At 40.3% G+C, this 15,249-nt stretch overlaps 1 protein-coding gene across 2 annotated transcripts in view; it reads right to left on the bottom strand.

Moving 5' to 3' along the window:
* PRKAR2A (protein kinase cAMP-dependent type II regulatory subunit alpha) overlaps window positions 1-15,249 on the bottom strand; it is a 94,026-nt gene that overhangs the window by 31,739 nt on the left and 47,038 nt on the right. For both annotated transcript variants that reach the window (XR_008794486.1, XM_056128965.1), the window contains exon 3: window positions 2,334-2,386. Coding sequence is in view for 1 of the 2 variants with exons in the window: in XM_056128965.1 (XP_055984940.1) it covers window positions 2,334-2,386 (53 nt within the window). In the remaining variant the exon portion in view is untranslated. The remainder of the gene's footprint in view (window positions 1-2,333; window positions 2,387-15,249) is intronic.

The following is a 15,249-nucleotide window of genomic DNA, read 5'->3' on the forward strand; positions in this document are numbered from 1 at the left end:
AAAAGCCAGAAGTAGAGTCGAGCATCGCTGGGTGTCCCTGAAATTAACAGATTTTAAAAAGGAAAAAAAAAGAAAAATTCAACTTTCAAAAGCAAAAAAAATACCAAGAATTTTACAATACCTAGAACTGCAAGTTTACAGTTTAAAAATCCGTATTTTTGGGGCTGGAGCAATAGCACAGCAGGTAAGGCGTTTGCCTTACACGCAGCCAACATGGCCAATCCAGGTTCGATTCCCAGCGTCCCATATGGTTCCCCAAGTACCGCCAGGAATAATTCCTGAGTGCATGAGCCAGGAGTAACCCCTAAGCATCGCTGGGTGTGACCCAAAAAGCAAAAAAACAAAAACAAAAACAAAAACAAAAAAACAACAACCCCCCCAAAAAATCCGTATGTTCATACAATGATAGCACTTTATTATTAAAAAACCTTCAGAAATCTTTTATAAATTACTAATTTTGTGGGGGATTGAGAGGGTTCTGCCAAGAAATGTAAAGTACACTACTGGCACTACTCAGCCACTGGGCTGGACGGTTCAATGCTTAGACCCAATGATACTGGGTGGTGCTCAGGCTTTCAAAGCTATACCTGATGATACCTGGGGAGCCATGTGGTGTCACGATTAAAACTCAGGACCTTTGTGTCAGAGGCTACTCATTTTAAGCATACCTTTAAGATTAAATTTTCTCTTATATCAATTTTTTAAAATGATGGATCATATTTGTTTTGATAAAATAATTTATCAGTTGGGCTAAAGCAATAGTATAGCGGGTAGAATGTTTGCCTTGCATGTAGCTGACCTGGGTTTGATCCCTGGCACTCCATATGGTCCCTGGAGCCACCAGGAATATATTACTGAGTGCAGAGCCAGAAGTAATCCTTGAGCACCGCCAAGTGTGGTCCACAAACCAAAAACCCAAACAACGAAAAACAAAACCCCGAGGTTTTTCAAAGCACTCCAAAGGGGGAAATGTATGCCTTGCACACTGGAGGACTTGAGTTTGATTCCCTAGCACCAAATGGTTCCTGTATAAGGTATGACCTCAAATCACGCCCCACTAGTAGCACCATTGGACCTGAACATCACCACATTGCTAGACCCAAATAGCAAATCTTGAGGTCCACATTGCAGGGTAGAGTACTACAGGAGTAATTCCTAGTTCCCCAGAATGTTGGAGGTTTAAAAAAAAATAGCAACCAAAAATTAACCAGTTTTGCCACAACTACTGTTAACACATGGAATACATCCTTCCAAATAGGTTCTTTATATTGGTAAACTTGTGAAATAATTTTGGAAAGGTTTTGTGGGCTCTACCCAGTGGTGCTTGGAGGCTACAGCTTGATGCTCAGAGATTCCTAGTATTTGGGAGAATATGGGGTACTGGATATTGAACCCAGGGTTTCACACATAAAAGGACAAGTGCTCTAACACTGAGCCACATTCCCAATCCTCAAATAATTTTTTTTTTCTTTTTGGGTCACTCCCGGCGATGCTCAGGGGTTACTCCTGGCTGTGCACTCAGGAATTACTCCTAGCGGTGCTCAGGGGACCATATGGGATGCTGGGATTCGAACCTGGGTTGGCCGTATGCAAGGAAAACACCCTACCTGCTGTGCTATCGCTCCAGCCCCCTCAAATAATTTTTAACTTCATAAAATGCTATGTAAAAAGTACTTCATATAAATATCATTCCATGTCATTAAATCTAGCATTGTATGATCATTTCCAATGAGTACATATTCCCCTGATCTGAATGAATCTGAATATAGTCCCTGGAAGTCCCCTATTTTGAGTCATTTAAGTTGTTTCTACTTTTGACTATTATTATACTTAAATGATCTTCACTTGCACATACTTGGGAATATCCAACTGTTTATCAGTTATGAATCATCTTCCTTTTGGTAACTGTTTAGTCAGAACACTTGACTATATTTAAGGCCATGATAGCTACAGCTAGACAACCTTTTTTTTCATTTTTTTGTGGGGGCGGGATTGGTCACAGCTGGCTATGCTTGGGGCTTACTCATAACTCTGCTACAGGGATCACTTCTGGAAGAGCTGAAGGTGCTGGGAACTGAACCCAGTTCAGCCATATGGTAAGAACCCTATTTGCTGTTCTCTCTCCAGGTCCTAGAAATCATTTCCTGCCATAACCACAAACAATGCTGCTTTGTTTCTTCTTCATATCTGCCTGTTAGATTAAAAAAAAATGCATGCTGCTGAAATTTTAATTTGTACTTATTTTAATTATCAGCATAATTAGATCTGAAGTGCAAAAAAAAAATAGAGCAAGAAATAAAACAATTCTAACACCTTTGCTATAGAGTTCTTACCCGTGGATCTGTATCTTCTTCTTCCTCATCAGGATTAAAGGCCTCAGCACAGACTGAATTTGCAGAGAGAAAAAAAGTAAAGAGAAAACTGAGTAAAAACTTATGTGTGTTCATTTGACAGGATATTAGGTAGAAGGCAACCAATTTCAAAACAATATTAGCACAAAAAGCTCAACCTGTAACAATGTTAGTAATTTCTTATACATGGGCTCAACGACTCCAGGGTGAGATACAATCTTCACGCTTTCTTCTAAGGAAACCTTTTTTTAAATTCATTTTTAGAGAATTATGCATAACAAGCAATACAAAATAAATTATTTAGGGCCTGCTATTAGGGCAGGCCTGGGTGGTAGCTGGAAAAATTCAAAATAATGGTGGTGGTAGGTGTAATGGTAGTTGGACTGGTACTGGAATACTGAATGTAATAAATTATTGTGAACAACCTTATATAATAAAATTTAAATAAAAAAAAACCCTATGTGTGCTTTTTTGTTTCTGGGTTACATCCAGTGATGCTAGGGTTACTCCATGCTTGGTACTCAGAAATTACTCCTGGCAGTGCTCAGGATCATCTGGTATGCTGGGGATTGAAGATGGGTCGCCTGTGCCAGGCAAGGATCTTATCCACTGTACTATCATTCCAGCCCCTTATGAGTGCTTTCATTTTTTTTTTTTCGCTTTTTGGGTCACACCCAGCCCATACTCAGGGGTTACTCCTGGCTCTGCACTCAGGAATCACTCCTTGGTGCTTGGGGGACCATATGGGATACTGGAAATCGAACCTGGGTTGGCCGCGTGCAATGCCCTACCCACTGTGCTATTGTTCCAGCCCCTCATTTTTTTTAAAGTAAATTAAATTTTCTTTTATAAATATTTATTCTCTATTTTATTTTTTTGGGGGGGAGGTCCATGCCTGGTGTTCTCTGGGCTCACTTATGGGTCCAGGCTCAGGGATCACTCCTGGTAGTGCTCAACGGACTATATGTGATACTAGGCCCGCTGGAGCAAATCAATGAACACCGGAGAACAGTGCTACAGTTTATCTTCTGGGGCCACACCCAGCAATGCTCAAGGATTACTCCACACTCTGCAATCAGAAATCACTCCTAGAGGTGCACAGGGGTGACCACATGGAGTGCCGGGAATCAAAACTGGGTCGGCCAAAAGCAAGGCAAGTGCCTTACCCACTGTATTATATCGCTCCAGCCCCTGAGGAAATTAAATTTTGCCACAGTTCTCCACCAGATGTCACTAGTAAGTAATATAAAAATACAAGATGACAATAGAAATATCCAGAACAATTTCTTATTCCAAATTTAATTGGTGCTTCCATTACCCAGAAATGTGAATCATTCAAATGTGTTTATGAGAACACCATTTAATTTCTATAAATAAAGAGTGTAGTTCTTGGTCATAGATCTGTGTCCCTGTGTTGCCCTTCAGATTCATGGGGTGTATTATCTTGAACTGCAGTAATAAAATAACAGGGACTGCTCGGTTTCAACAACAAATTTATTTTATCACAGTACTCGGACTAAAGTCTAACAGCAAGATATTGGCAATTTTGTTCCTCCTGAGTCCTCTTGTCTTGACTTGCACACAGCTGCCTTCTCCTCGTGTACTCATTTGGTTTCGTGTGTGCCTTCCTAATATCTTTTTCTCTGCCGGCCCTGAATTAGGATTCCACCCTAATGATCTCACTGAATTGTAATTACCCTGAAATATTTGTGGATAAACATATTTCATTTTACAAAGCTGGCAAATGGTATGATTTCAGCAATATCAAATGGAGATGGGTTAGATGGGGAAAGAGCTGGTTCTTTGAAAAGACCCACTTTCTCTATTAGTTTAATGCTCATTCGGTTCTTACCTTTATATTTCAGTAAGTTATTTTGCTCTGAATGTGTAATGACAACAAAAAAACCCAACAACAAAATTTTTGCATATCTGGTTCAACAAACAATTATAATGTTTTTATTAAAGGTTTTAAAACCAAGAACAGCTTCAAAATTTTTCTGTATATAATTATTACATGTTGAATAAAAGAAATGAATCCTGGTTTTCCAAGTGAAACATTTTGTTAAATAACTTCCTTAAAATTAAAAAGGTTTTTAAAGACTGAACCCAGGTCTCCTGCATGCAAGTAATGCATTTTACCCTTTATTTATTTATTTTTATATTATTTCATTTTATTATTTTTATATTATTTTATTATATTATTTATTTTTTCAATGGCCATATATCGTATTCTACTATTTACATATATGCTGCATTTCCTTTAACCATTCACCCATGAATGAATGCTTAGGCTGCCTACATACCTTTTTTTGTTTGGGGGGGTGGGGTTCGGGCCACACTCAGAGGTGCTTAGATGCTACTGTTTTTGTTTGTTTGCTTTTGGGGTCACACCCTGCAATGCTCAGGGGTTACTCCTGGTTCTGCACTCAGGAATTACTCCTGGCAGTGCTCAGGAGACCATATGGGAAGCCAGGGATCAAATCCAGGTCGGCCATGTATAAAGCAAATGCCCTACCAGCTGTGCTATCGCGCCAACCCCTTAGATGCTACTCTTAACTCGGTGTTCAGCTCCTGGTGGTACTTAAGAGGATGTGTAGAGCTGGGCATTGAAATCAGGCCTCCTGCATGCAAAGCATATGCTCAGCCTTCTGAGCTACCTGCAGCTGTTCGTCTATCTTAACTATTGCCAAGTAATATTGAAACCAATAAGTAGCTGCGGATAGCTTTTCAAGTAAGTGTTTTCAGTTATTTTAGATAAATAACCGGAAGTAGAATTGCTGGATCATTGCTAATAGCTGTATTTTAATTTTTTTCATTTATATTTTTGGTTTTGGAGTCATGCCCAGCAGTGCTGGAGGCTCCTTGGCGGATACTCCTAACTTGGGTGATGGAGATCACCCCCAGCAAAAATCATAGGGTACCAAAGATACAACCCAGAACTTGCACATACAAAGCATTGACTCCAGCCTTTGAAACCATCTCTCTGGCCCTATTTTAAAAATTATTATTATTGATAGTACAGTGGGTAAGGCATTTGCCTTGCACAAGGCCAAACCAGGACTGATTTCTGGCATCCTATATGGTCCAGCCAGGAATGATTACGGAGTGTGGAGTCGGAAGTAACCCCTGAGCACTGCTTGAAGCGGGGCATATGGGGGGAGGGGGGCACAACAAACCAACTATATATATATATAATTTTGGTTTATGGGTGACACCCAGCTATGCTCTCATGAGACCCTGGTAGTGCTCAGGGGATCACATGTGGTATAAGAGATGGAACTCAAGTTGGCTGCATCCAAGGTAAGTGCCTAAGCCACTAAACTATCTCTCAAATCAAATGCCCACCCCCTATTATGTTTTTTGGGGGGGAGTCTTCACAGTTTGCCATATTTGGTACTAATTTGCATTCCCATCAACAGTACACAGAGGTACCCTTTTCTTCAAATACCAGTATTTGATTTTTTAAATAAGTTATTCTAACAAGTATGAGACTCATTGTGGTTTTTATTTAAATTTCCCTGATAATGATTTGAACATTTTTCATATATCTGTCAATCATTTTTATGTCTTTAAAAAATGTGTTCAATTTTTTAATTGCTTTCTTTACCTATTGAGTTGTTATGTATTCATATATTTTGGATACTAACCCCTTATCAGATACATGATGCAAATATTTTCTCCCATTTAGTAGGCAGACTTTTCATTTTATTACTTAGTTCTTTTGCTGTGCAGAGATTTTTTTACTCTATACAATCTCACTTGTTTATTTACACACTTGTAGCCTCTGCTTTTGGAGCAAGATAAAAATTCATCATAAATGGGCTTGGGACACAGCTTAAAATTTTTTTTTTTTTTTTTGCTTTTTGGGTCACACCCAGAGAGCACAGGTGTTACTCCTGGCTCTTCACTCAGGAATTATTCCTGGCAGTGCTCGGGGGACCATATGGGATGCTGGGAATCGAACCCAGGTCTGTAGTGTGCAAGGCAAACACCTTACCCACTGTGCTATCACACCAGACCCGGGACAAAGTTTAGCGATTAGGGTAAAGTGCTAGCTTTTGCAAGTGTGAGGTCCTGGGTTCCTTCCCGCTCCCCCCCTTTATTATTCTAAGCACCACCTAGCAGTGTTCAGGAACTAAGTGAGGGGTGGGGGGGCCGGATTCCTGTAGGGAACTATGCTAGGAAACCATGCAGTGGACCTCTTGCGTGCAAAACAGGTGCTCCAGCCTTTGAGCTATCACTCCAACCTGTTTTCTTCTACGAATTTACTTCTTCAGGTTTTACATACAAGTTTTCAATCCATTTTCAGTTTATTTTTGTGTAATAATTACCTCTTTAAAGGTTCGTTTCTGTGGTTGGAGAAACAGTACAATGGGTAGGGCATTTGCTTTGATACAACTAACAACCAACGGGTTTGATTCCCGGCATCCCATATGGCCCATTGAGCACCACCAGGAATAAATCCTGAGTGTAGAGCTAGGAGTAACCCCTGAGCATCACTGGGAATGATCCAAAACCAAAAAAAGTTTTTAAAAAATTAAAGACTTTATTTTTTAATACAACGATACTAGAGTTAGATATCAACACATAAATCTGAGGGAGGCATAATCCAGTTTGAGTCAGTCTGGGTTTCTAAATCATCTTTAGCAGTGCTTTATTCCTGGTGGTGCCTGGGGCATTGAACTTGGTCAGCAAGGTGAGTGCCCTACCTGCTGTACTATCTTCCAGCCAAAGATAGCTATGGATAAAAAAATACTACACACTGTGAAAGACTATAAAGATACAGTGTTTAAGTACATTGAGAGCCTAAGATATAAAAGGCAGAACAATCTAATGAAGAGTACCATGTAGAAATTAGTGACCAATGGCACCAAATTCTTGGCAAAATATTCTGCTGACTGTGTCACAGCATCACTTCAGGTACTTGCTGCTTAAAAGCAGCATTATGTTCAACAACACATACATTTATGATTAGTGAGCTCTGAAGTTTCAATACATATTTAAGGGTTGGTTTTTTTTTTCTTGAGCAATAATGTTTCATAATAAAGTCAGACGAACACTTCAAACTCAAAGACAGCTAACATTAATTCAGGACTATTTGGAGAAAGGTACCTTTAAAGATGTTTGAGTTCTTGTCAACGTATTTACCATCAGTTGTACAGACTGTTCTGTTAGAATTTAGAACTTGGAAGGCATGTCTTTTCAATTTCAGTGCTATTCAAGGATGAGAAAACATCAAGGAGGAGTCTGTTTTTGAAGTTATATACTGGGGTTTCAGTCTGGACCATCCACCAATCACCCACTATTTCTTTCCTGTTTTTTTTCTCAGTTTTGGGGCCACATCCAGTGGTGCTCAGGGCTTACTACTGGTACTGCATTCAGATCACTCTTGGTTGGCTCAGGAATGCCAGAGATTGAACCCGGGCCTGCTGCATCCAAGTTAAATGTCCTATCCACTGTACTACCACTCCGGCCTCCACCCACTAATTTTTGATGTTCCTGATTCTTGGTCTTGTCAAGAAGATAAAGTATTAGAACTACTTAAAGGATTAATAACAAGAATTAACTTAAAACACTGGGTTCACATGAGACACTCAATAACTACTAGCTCTCCTATGCTGATTTATGTCATAGGTTATTTTTCAGACAGATTTAGACCATGTCAGAATCTCTTTTTCTACCTCTCTTACCAACCTTATTATTATTATTTGCGGGGGGCTGGGGGGGGCACACCTGGCAGTGCTCGGGAGCTATTCCTCACTCTGCTCAGGAGTGAAACTGACTGACGATTCTTAGGGACACTATGTGATGCTGTGAACACAAATCACGGTCAATCATATGCAAAGCAAGAGCCTTACCTCCTATACTGTCTTTCCAGCCCATCCCCAATCTTATTTTATCTCCTTTCCTTCTGATCAGTCAGGTTCAGATCAAAACCCTACAAGTGTTTAATATAGTCCTTCCACCTGGAATGCATAATTCCTGGTATAAGCCAAGTAATATTAACCAGGATCTTTAACTTCAGGTGCAATTTACCCCTCATTCTAAGAAGTAATTCTGATTTTTTTCTACCTACAGTAATTCCTAATTACTGATTCCCTGCCTTTCATCTCTCCATTCATCCATCAATTAAAAATATTCTCTGTCTGAAAGGGAACTAGCATATAGATAAGATAAAAGAAACAGCAAAGGGCTAGAGAGATTGTACAGCAGGTAGGGTTCATGTGACCAATCTGGGTTTGATACCCAGCAACCCGTATGGTCCCCAGAGTCCTGTCAGGAGTGATCCCTGAGTGCAGAGGCAGGAGTAAGTCCTGAGCACTGCTGGATATGGCCCAAAATCAAGTAAGAAAAAAGAAGAAAAAAGCAAGGAAGGAAGGAAGGAAGGAAGGAAGAAAGGAAGGAAGGAAGACAAAGAAACAATGAGCATAAGGAAAAATTAAAGAAAAATAGGCTACGTATGTGTGGGGTGCGTGTGTGTGTGTTTAGGAAGGAATAATTTTATTTAAAATATTTTATTGCATTTCCCTAATGATTATTTTAAAACATATTTATTCCCCTGCCATTCCCTTTCACTGGTGTTGCTACTGCTGTTGTGAAGACTGCGAGTTGCACACAGGCCTGACATGTGCTTGCCAGGTTTTGTAGTATTGAGAGTCTACTTAAATGTTAATAGGCATGTTTATCCATCAGCAGAGCTGTATATTTTCTTAATCAAGTATAGTTGTGTTGTGGTGCAGTAAGTGGACAGTTGAGAATGTGGTTTTACCAAGTAACTTGGAAGAAAAAAAAAACCCAAAAACTATTGAGGTTATGTGCCAATTAGTGGTTATAATCACTCAACTAGGAATCGAAGGTTAGTAAAGAAGTGAGGAATAGTTAAAAGGCAGCAGGTTCAGTGAGTTGTCAGGGCTGCAGAGGTCAGTAAAGGTGCTGAGAAAACAGCAGACAGGGAAGTCGAAGGAGACTGTGGTCAATGAGTATGAAAAGTTGTAGGTCTTGACATAACAGCATGAATATGTGACTGAAGTATGATAGAAAATAAGATCCTTGGGGTTGCTCTTCAAGTTTGTGTTCTTCTTTAAACATGTATCTGACTTCCTTGTCTCTATATTTCTTTACTTGCTTATTTCCACCTTAAAGAAGCCTGTCTCTCTTGAACATGCACTTCCCCTCTTCTCTCTTCTCACATCTTTCTAAGCAAAGTTCGTTCAATAAAAACTACCTTGCTTCACATGAAAGAAGTGGAAAGAAAAGAAAAGGAAAGAAAGGAGGAAGGAAGGAAGGAGACAAGATTCTTGGAGCAGAGAAGGTCAAGGAATAGGAGGACCTATCATTGCAAAGATGATGGAAATAAGAAGAAACAATCCAGGTATTATCAGATGACTAAAACAAGGAGGCACAGCAACTGGTGGAATACAATAATGTGAGGCTTGAAGCCAGGAATATTAGTGAAGTATGAGAGAGAATAGTCTGGAAGCAGGATGAGAAGCAAAGGGGACAAATATCTCCTACAGGGTTATAAGGAAGATGAAAGAAAAAAACTGCCAATAGAGATGCCTTAAGAATAAGCCAAGCTACAGCTAGAGCAGAAAGATAAAGGCTGGATTCAGAGAATAGACTGAGAATTTTGGAGATTTAGCTGAATATAAAGGAGGATTTCCAAAGGCTACAAAAAAGGGTGCTTAGAGATGGAAAGGAATCGCTTATGATCTTGGGGTACATTCACGGATCTCACGGTCCTCCCGTTGTTCATCGATTTGCTCGAGCGGGCCCAGTAACGTCTCTATCATGAGACTTGTTGTTACTGTGTTTGGCATATCGAATACGTCACGGGTAGCTTGCCAGGCTCTGCCGTGAGGGTGAGATACTCTCGGTAGCTTGCTGGGCTCTCCAAGAGGGGCGGAGGAATCGAACTCGCGTCGGCCATGTTGGCTTGTGTACAAGGCAAACGCCCTACCCGCTGTGCTATCGCTCCAGCCCCATGTACTTGGGGGTACATTATAACCTCAATAATTTCAAGCTATTTAACCTCTGCTTTGCCTCCAGTTTCCTCAACTACAAAGTGGGGAGAGTCATAGCAAGTACCTCAGAATATTTTTTGTTTTATTTTTTGTTTAGGAGTCACACTCAATGGTATGTAGGGCTGATGCTCAGGAATCACTCCTAGTCGCGTCAGGGGATTGACTGTAGTTCCAGGGACTCAATCAGGGCTAACAAGTACCCTACCCACTGTACTGTCTCTCTGACTCTGTACCTAATAATATTAATGTGAGCCCTACATTTAATAAGAAAGGCATTTAGAAAATACCTTAAATCTAATGCACCTAGCATTTATTCTTTATTTTATTTTTATTTGGGAAGGGAAGGTTTTTATTTTGTTTTTTGAGTCACACCTGGTGAAGCACAGCGTTTATTCCTGGCTCTGCACTCAGGAATTACTCCTGGAGGTACTCAGAGGACCATACTGGATGCTGGGAATCTAACTTGGGTCGGCCGTGTGCAAGGTAAACACACTACCTGCTGTACTATGGCTCCAGGCCCTGGGAGGGGAAGTTTGGTCCATACTCAGGGCTTACTTCTAGCTCTATAATCAGGGATCACTCTTGGCAGTGCTCAGGGGAACATGCGTGGTCACCTGAGTTTTAACCCACATTAGCTGCTGCAAGGAAAATGCCTTAACCACTGTATTATCTCTCTGAGTCATTCTTCATTTCAAAAAACTCAGCTATTACTACAGGCTGCTTTCTCTCTTCAACAATCATTTTGCAGTCTTTAAAATATTTTCTTTCCACTTTTCTTTTGATTTTCAGGTCACACCCAGCAGTACTCAGAGTTTACTCCTGGCTCTATGGTTCAGGATCACTCTTGGTGGCCCTTGGGGGACCATATGAAGTCCCAGGGCCTAAACAGGGGTTAGCTGTATGCAGTACAAGCACCTTAACCCCTGCAATCTCTCCTGCCACTCTTCTTTGGCTTTTTTAATTTATTTTTTTGGCAGGGGTGGGGGAATGAGCAGCAGCAGGGGGACTCCTAAGCAATGTTCACTCCTAAGGATACAATGACAACCAGAGAGTTCAATGCTCTGTCTTGGCAACGTGATGCTACTTGCCCCAAAAGTGCTGGGGCTGCCAGAGTCATACCTGGTAGTGCTGCAGGGGCCATGCAGTGCCTTGCAAGGATCAACCTTGGGGCCTCTTGAGTGTAAGGCATGTACTCCAGTCCTTTAAACTATCTCCTTGTCCCCTAAATAATTTTCACTTAACATGTGAATAGTATTAAAAATTTTAAATCTTAAATAAGATCGCAAAGGCTAAGGGCGGGGGGGGTTCTACTATATATCTCTGAATTCTATACTGAGCTCAAGAACGAACTGCACAGACAGTTCAAGAAACAATTCATGAACTAACATCACCTGTTGCCTCTGAAATATGTCATTATGTGCTCCATCTTCCAGAAGTCCTATTCCATTAAAGGGTAATACCAATTAGTGGGGATGAAAGGATTCAGCACAGGGATAAACAGAAAAAAAATGAGTCCATTTTCCTTTTTTTTGGGGGGGGGGCAGGCTTTTTGAGTGACACCCAGCGATGCTCAGGGTTTACTCCTGGCTCTGTACTTAGGAATCACTCCTGGCTGTGCTCAAGGGACCATATGGGATGCCATACCCCACTGTACTATCACTCCGGCCCCCAGAAATGAGTCTTATGCTAACATAAATAAACAGATTTTCTCAAGAAAAGGACTGGGGAACCACAGCCTTACCAAGTAATAGGTTATAGGATTATTTAAAATCAAGAAATCTTTCCAGAATAAGGAGATATAAAAGAATATGACATATATAACTAATATAAATTTTATGGAACATTTACATTCCAACTCTAAAGCCAAATAAATTCTAGATGTATCCAAAAGGTAAAACTTTTTTTTTCCTTTTGGACAACACCCAGTGGTGCTCAGGGATGATTCCTAGTTGGGCTCAGGGGACTCATGAGGTGTTGGGGATTGAACCCGGGTCAGTCATGTGGAAGGCAAATGCCCTACCTGCTGTACTCTTTCTCCTCGTGACATACTCAATGTTTAATAAGTACTGCTATGTACCAAGCTGTATTGTACTGGTCACACATTAACTTATTTTAGTCCATTACAAGTAGTAAAATAAAAATAAGTAGCTCAGGGGGCTGGAGCAATAGCACAGCGGGTAGGGCGTTTGCCTTGCACACAGCTGACCTGGGTTCAATTCCCAGTATCCCATATGGTCCCCTGAGCACAGCCAGGGGTAATTCCTGAGTGCAGAGCCAGGAGTAACCCCTGTGCATTGCTGGGTGTGACCCACAAAGAAAAAAAAAAAGTAGCTCAGCCAACCTGGAAAACTTTGTATTAAAAACTTGAAAAGTTGGAGCCAAAGGCTATAGAGATAGTATAGTGGGGTAGAGTACTTGCTCAGCATGCGGCTGATCCAGGTTTGATCCCCAAGCATCCCATATGATCCCCTAAGACTTGTCACGAGTGATCCCAATGTATAGAGCACTGCCAGACAAGGAGTGGCAAACAAGGAGTAGTTCCTGGCACATCTGGGTGTGGACTCAAACATTAAACAAAACCATGATGGAATCAACTCAAATGTATTAAAAAAAAAAAAGTAGGTCAGGAGCTGGAGAAATGATACAGCAGGTAGGACGTTTGCTTTGTATGTGTCTGACCTGGATTCTATCCCCAGTGCCCCATATAATCCCGAACCTGCCAGGAATGATCCCTGAGCTCAGCCAGGAGCAAGCCCTGAGCACTGTTTGATGTGGCCCAAAAACAAATTTAAAAAGTAAACCATAATAGATAAGTGGAAAAATATTATTAAACCAATTTCACACAAAAATACATTTCCTTCATTTGCACATTTTATTTTTGTTAATAATCAAAGAAATGCCATCTAAAGCTGAGGTGCAACTTGACATTCTAAATTAAAGGAATGTTCCCCAGATGAATCTTTCTGTGTCTATCCCGCTCTTTCTGACTCATTTCGCTTAACATGATACTTTCCATGTAGTACCACTTGTATGTAAATTTCATGACTTCATCTTTTCTAACAGCTACATAGTACTCCATTGTGTAAATGTACCAAAGTTTCTTTAACCAGTCATCTGTTCTTGGGCACTCAGGTTTTTTCCAGATTCTGGCTATTGTAAAGAGTGCTGCAAAGAACAAACAATTGCAGATGTCACTTCGACTATACCTTTTTGCCTCTCTGGGATATATTCCCAGGAGTGCTATAGCTGGGTCAAATGGGAGATCAAATTCTAATTTTTTGAGAATCGTCCATACTGTTTTCCAAAAGGGTTGGACCAGCCGGCATTCCCACCAGCAGTGAAGGAGGGTCCCTTTCTCACCACATCTGCGCCAGCACCTGTTGCTTTTGTTCTTGTGGATGTGGGCCAGTCTCTGTGGTGTGAAATGATATCTCATTGTTGTTTTGATCTGCATCTCTCTGATGATTAGTGATGTAGAGCATTTTCTCATGTGCCTTTTTACCATTCGGATTTCTTCTTTGCGAAAGTTTCTGTTCATTTCCTCGCCCCATTTTTTAATGGGGTTGGGTGATTTCTTCTTGTGTAGTTTAACCAGTACCTTGTATATCCTTGATATCAACCCCTTGTCGGATGTGTATTTGGTGAATATTCTTTTCCATTCTGTATGCTGTCTTTGTATTTTGGTCACTGTTTCTTTTGAGGTGCAGAAGCTTCTTAGTTTAAGATAGTCCCATTTGTCTATCTCTGTTTTCACTTGCTCGGCCAGTGGCGTGACATCTTTGAAGATAAAGGGTGTTGTGAAGACCCTCCCAGGGTGGGAGAGACATGCTAAAAGTAGTCTATAGACCAAACATGATTGCCACTCAATGCCTCTCTTGCAAAACACAGTACCCAAAAGAAGAGAGAGAGAACAAGGGGGAATGCCCTGCCCACAGCGGCAGGGTGGGACGGGGGGAATGGGGGGTGGGAGGGATGCTAGGACCCGTGGTGGGGGAGAATGGGCACTGGTGAAGGGATGGGTACTTGATCATTGTATAACTGAAACCCAAGCACAAAAATTTCTAAGTCTATAACTGTACCTCATGGTGTTTCACTAATAAAAAAATGATAAAAAAAATTTACACATTTTGTATTCCTCTATAATGATTAACCATGGGATATATTTATACACATACATAGATAGATATATAGAGAGATCCCTACTTAAAGGAAAAATAAAGAAAATTATTTACAAGTATGCTGACACTTCAAATGCATTAGGCACCTAAACACATTAATATGTTTTAGATTCTTATGGTGGTAAAATATAAGGGTTTTTTATTTTTTGTATTTGCGTGAAAATAAAAATTATGGAAACCAAAAAAAAAATTAAAGGAATAAGCATATTCACAATAGTAAGATGATGGTGGAAAAAAGTATCTTTTTCCCCTGAGCCTATTCTATAGATTATATCTCTAAAAGTAACAGGAAAAAAAAAAAGGCTGTGTTTAGTCCTCAACATGAGAATACTGCTCCTAACACTTTAACTGAGAAAATTATTTTAAAGATCCCAAAATATATACAAAAAATTAATGTCCATATTATCTGGAGCATCAGAAATAGGGAAATGAAAAGGAGTTTTTAGAAGCTATAGAACAATAAGAATGAAAAAATTCAATGATATTAAACAAATTACAGCTATGTAATTAATTTTATGTAGCACTGTCCTCCTGTTGTTCATCGATTTGCTCAAGCAGGTACCAGTAACATCTCACAAAAAATTGTGAGACTTGTTGTTACTGTTTTTGTTTTGGCATATTGAATATGTCATGGGGAGCTTGCCAGGCTTTGCCACGTGGGCAAGATACTCTCGGTAGCTTGCCGGGCTCTCCAAG

The sequence above is a fragment of the Sorex fumeus genome, unplaced genomic scaffold (genome assembly GCF_029834395.1).
Source record: "Sorex fumeus unplaced genomic scaffold, SorFum_2.1 ptg000072l, whole genome shotgun sequence".
NCBI lineage: Eukaryota > Metazoa > Chordata > Mammalia > Eulipotyphla > Soricidae > Sorex > Sorex fumeus.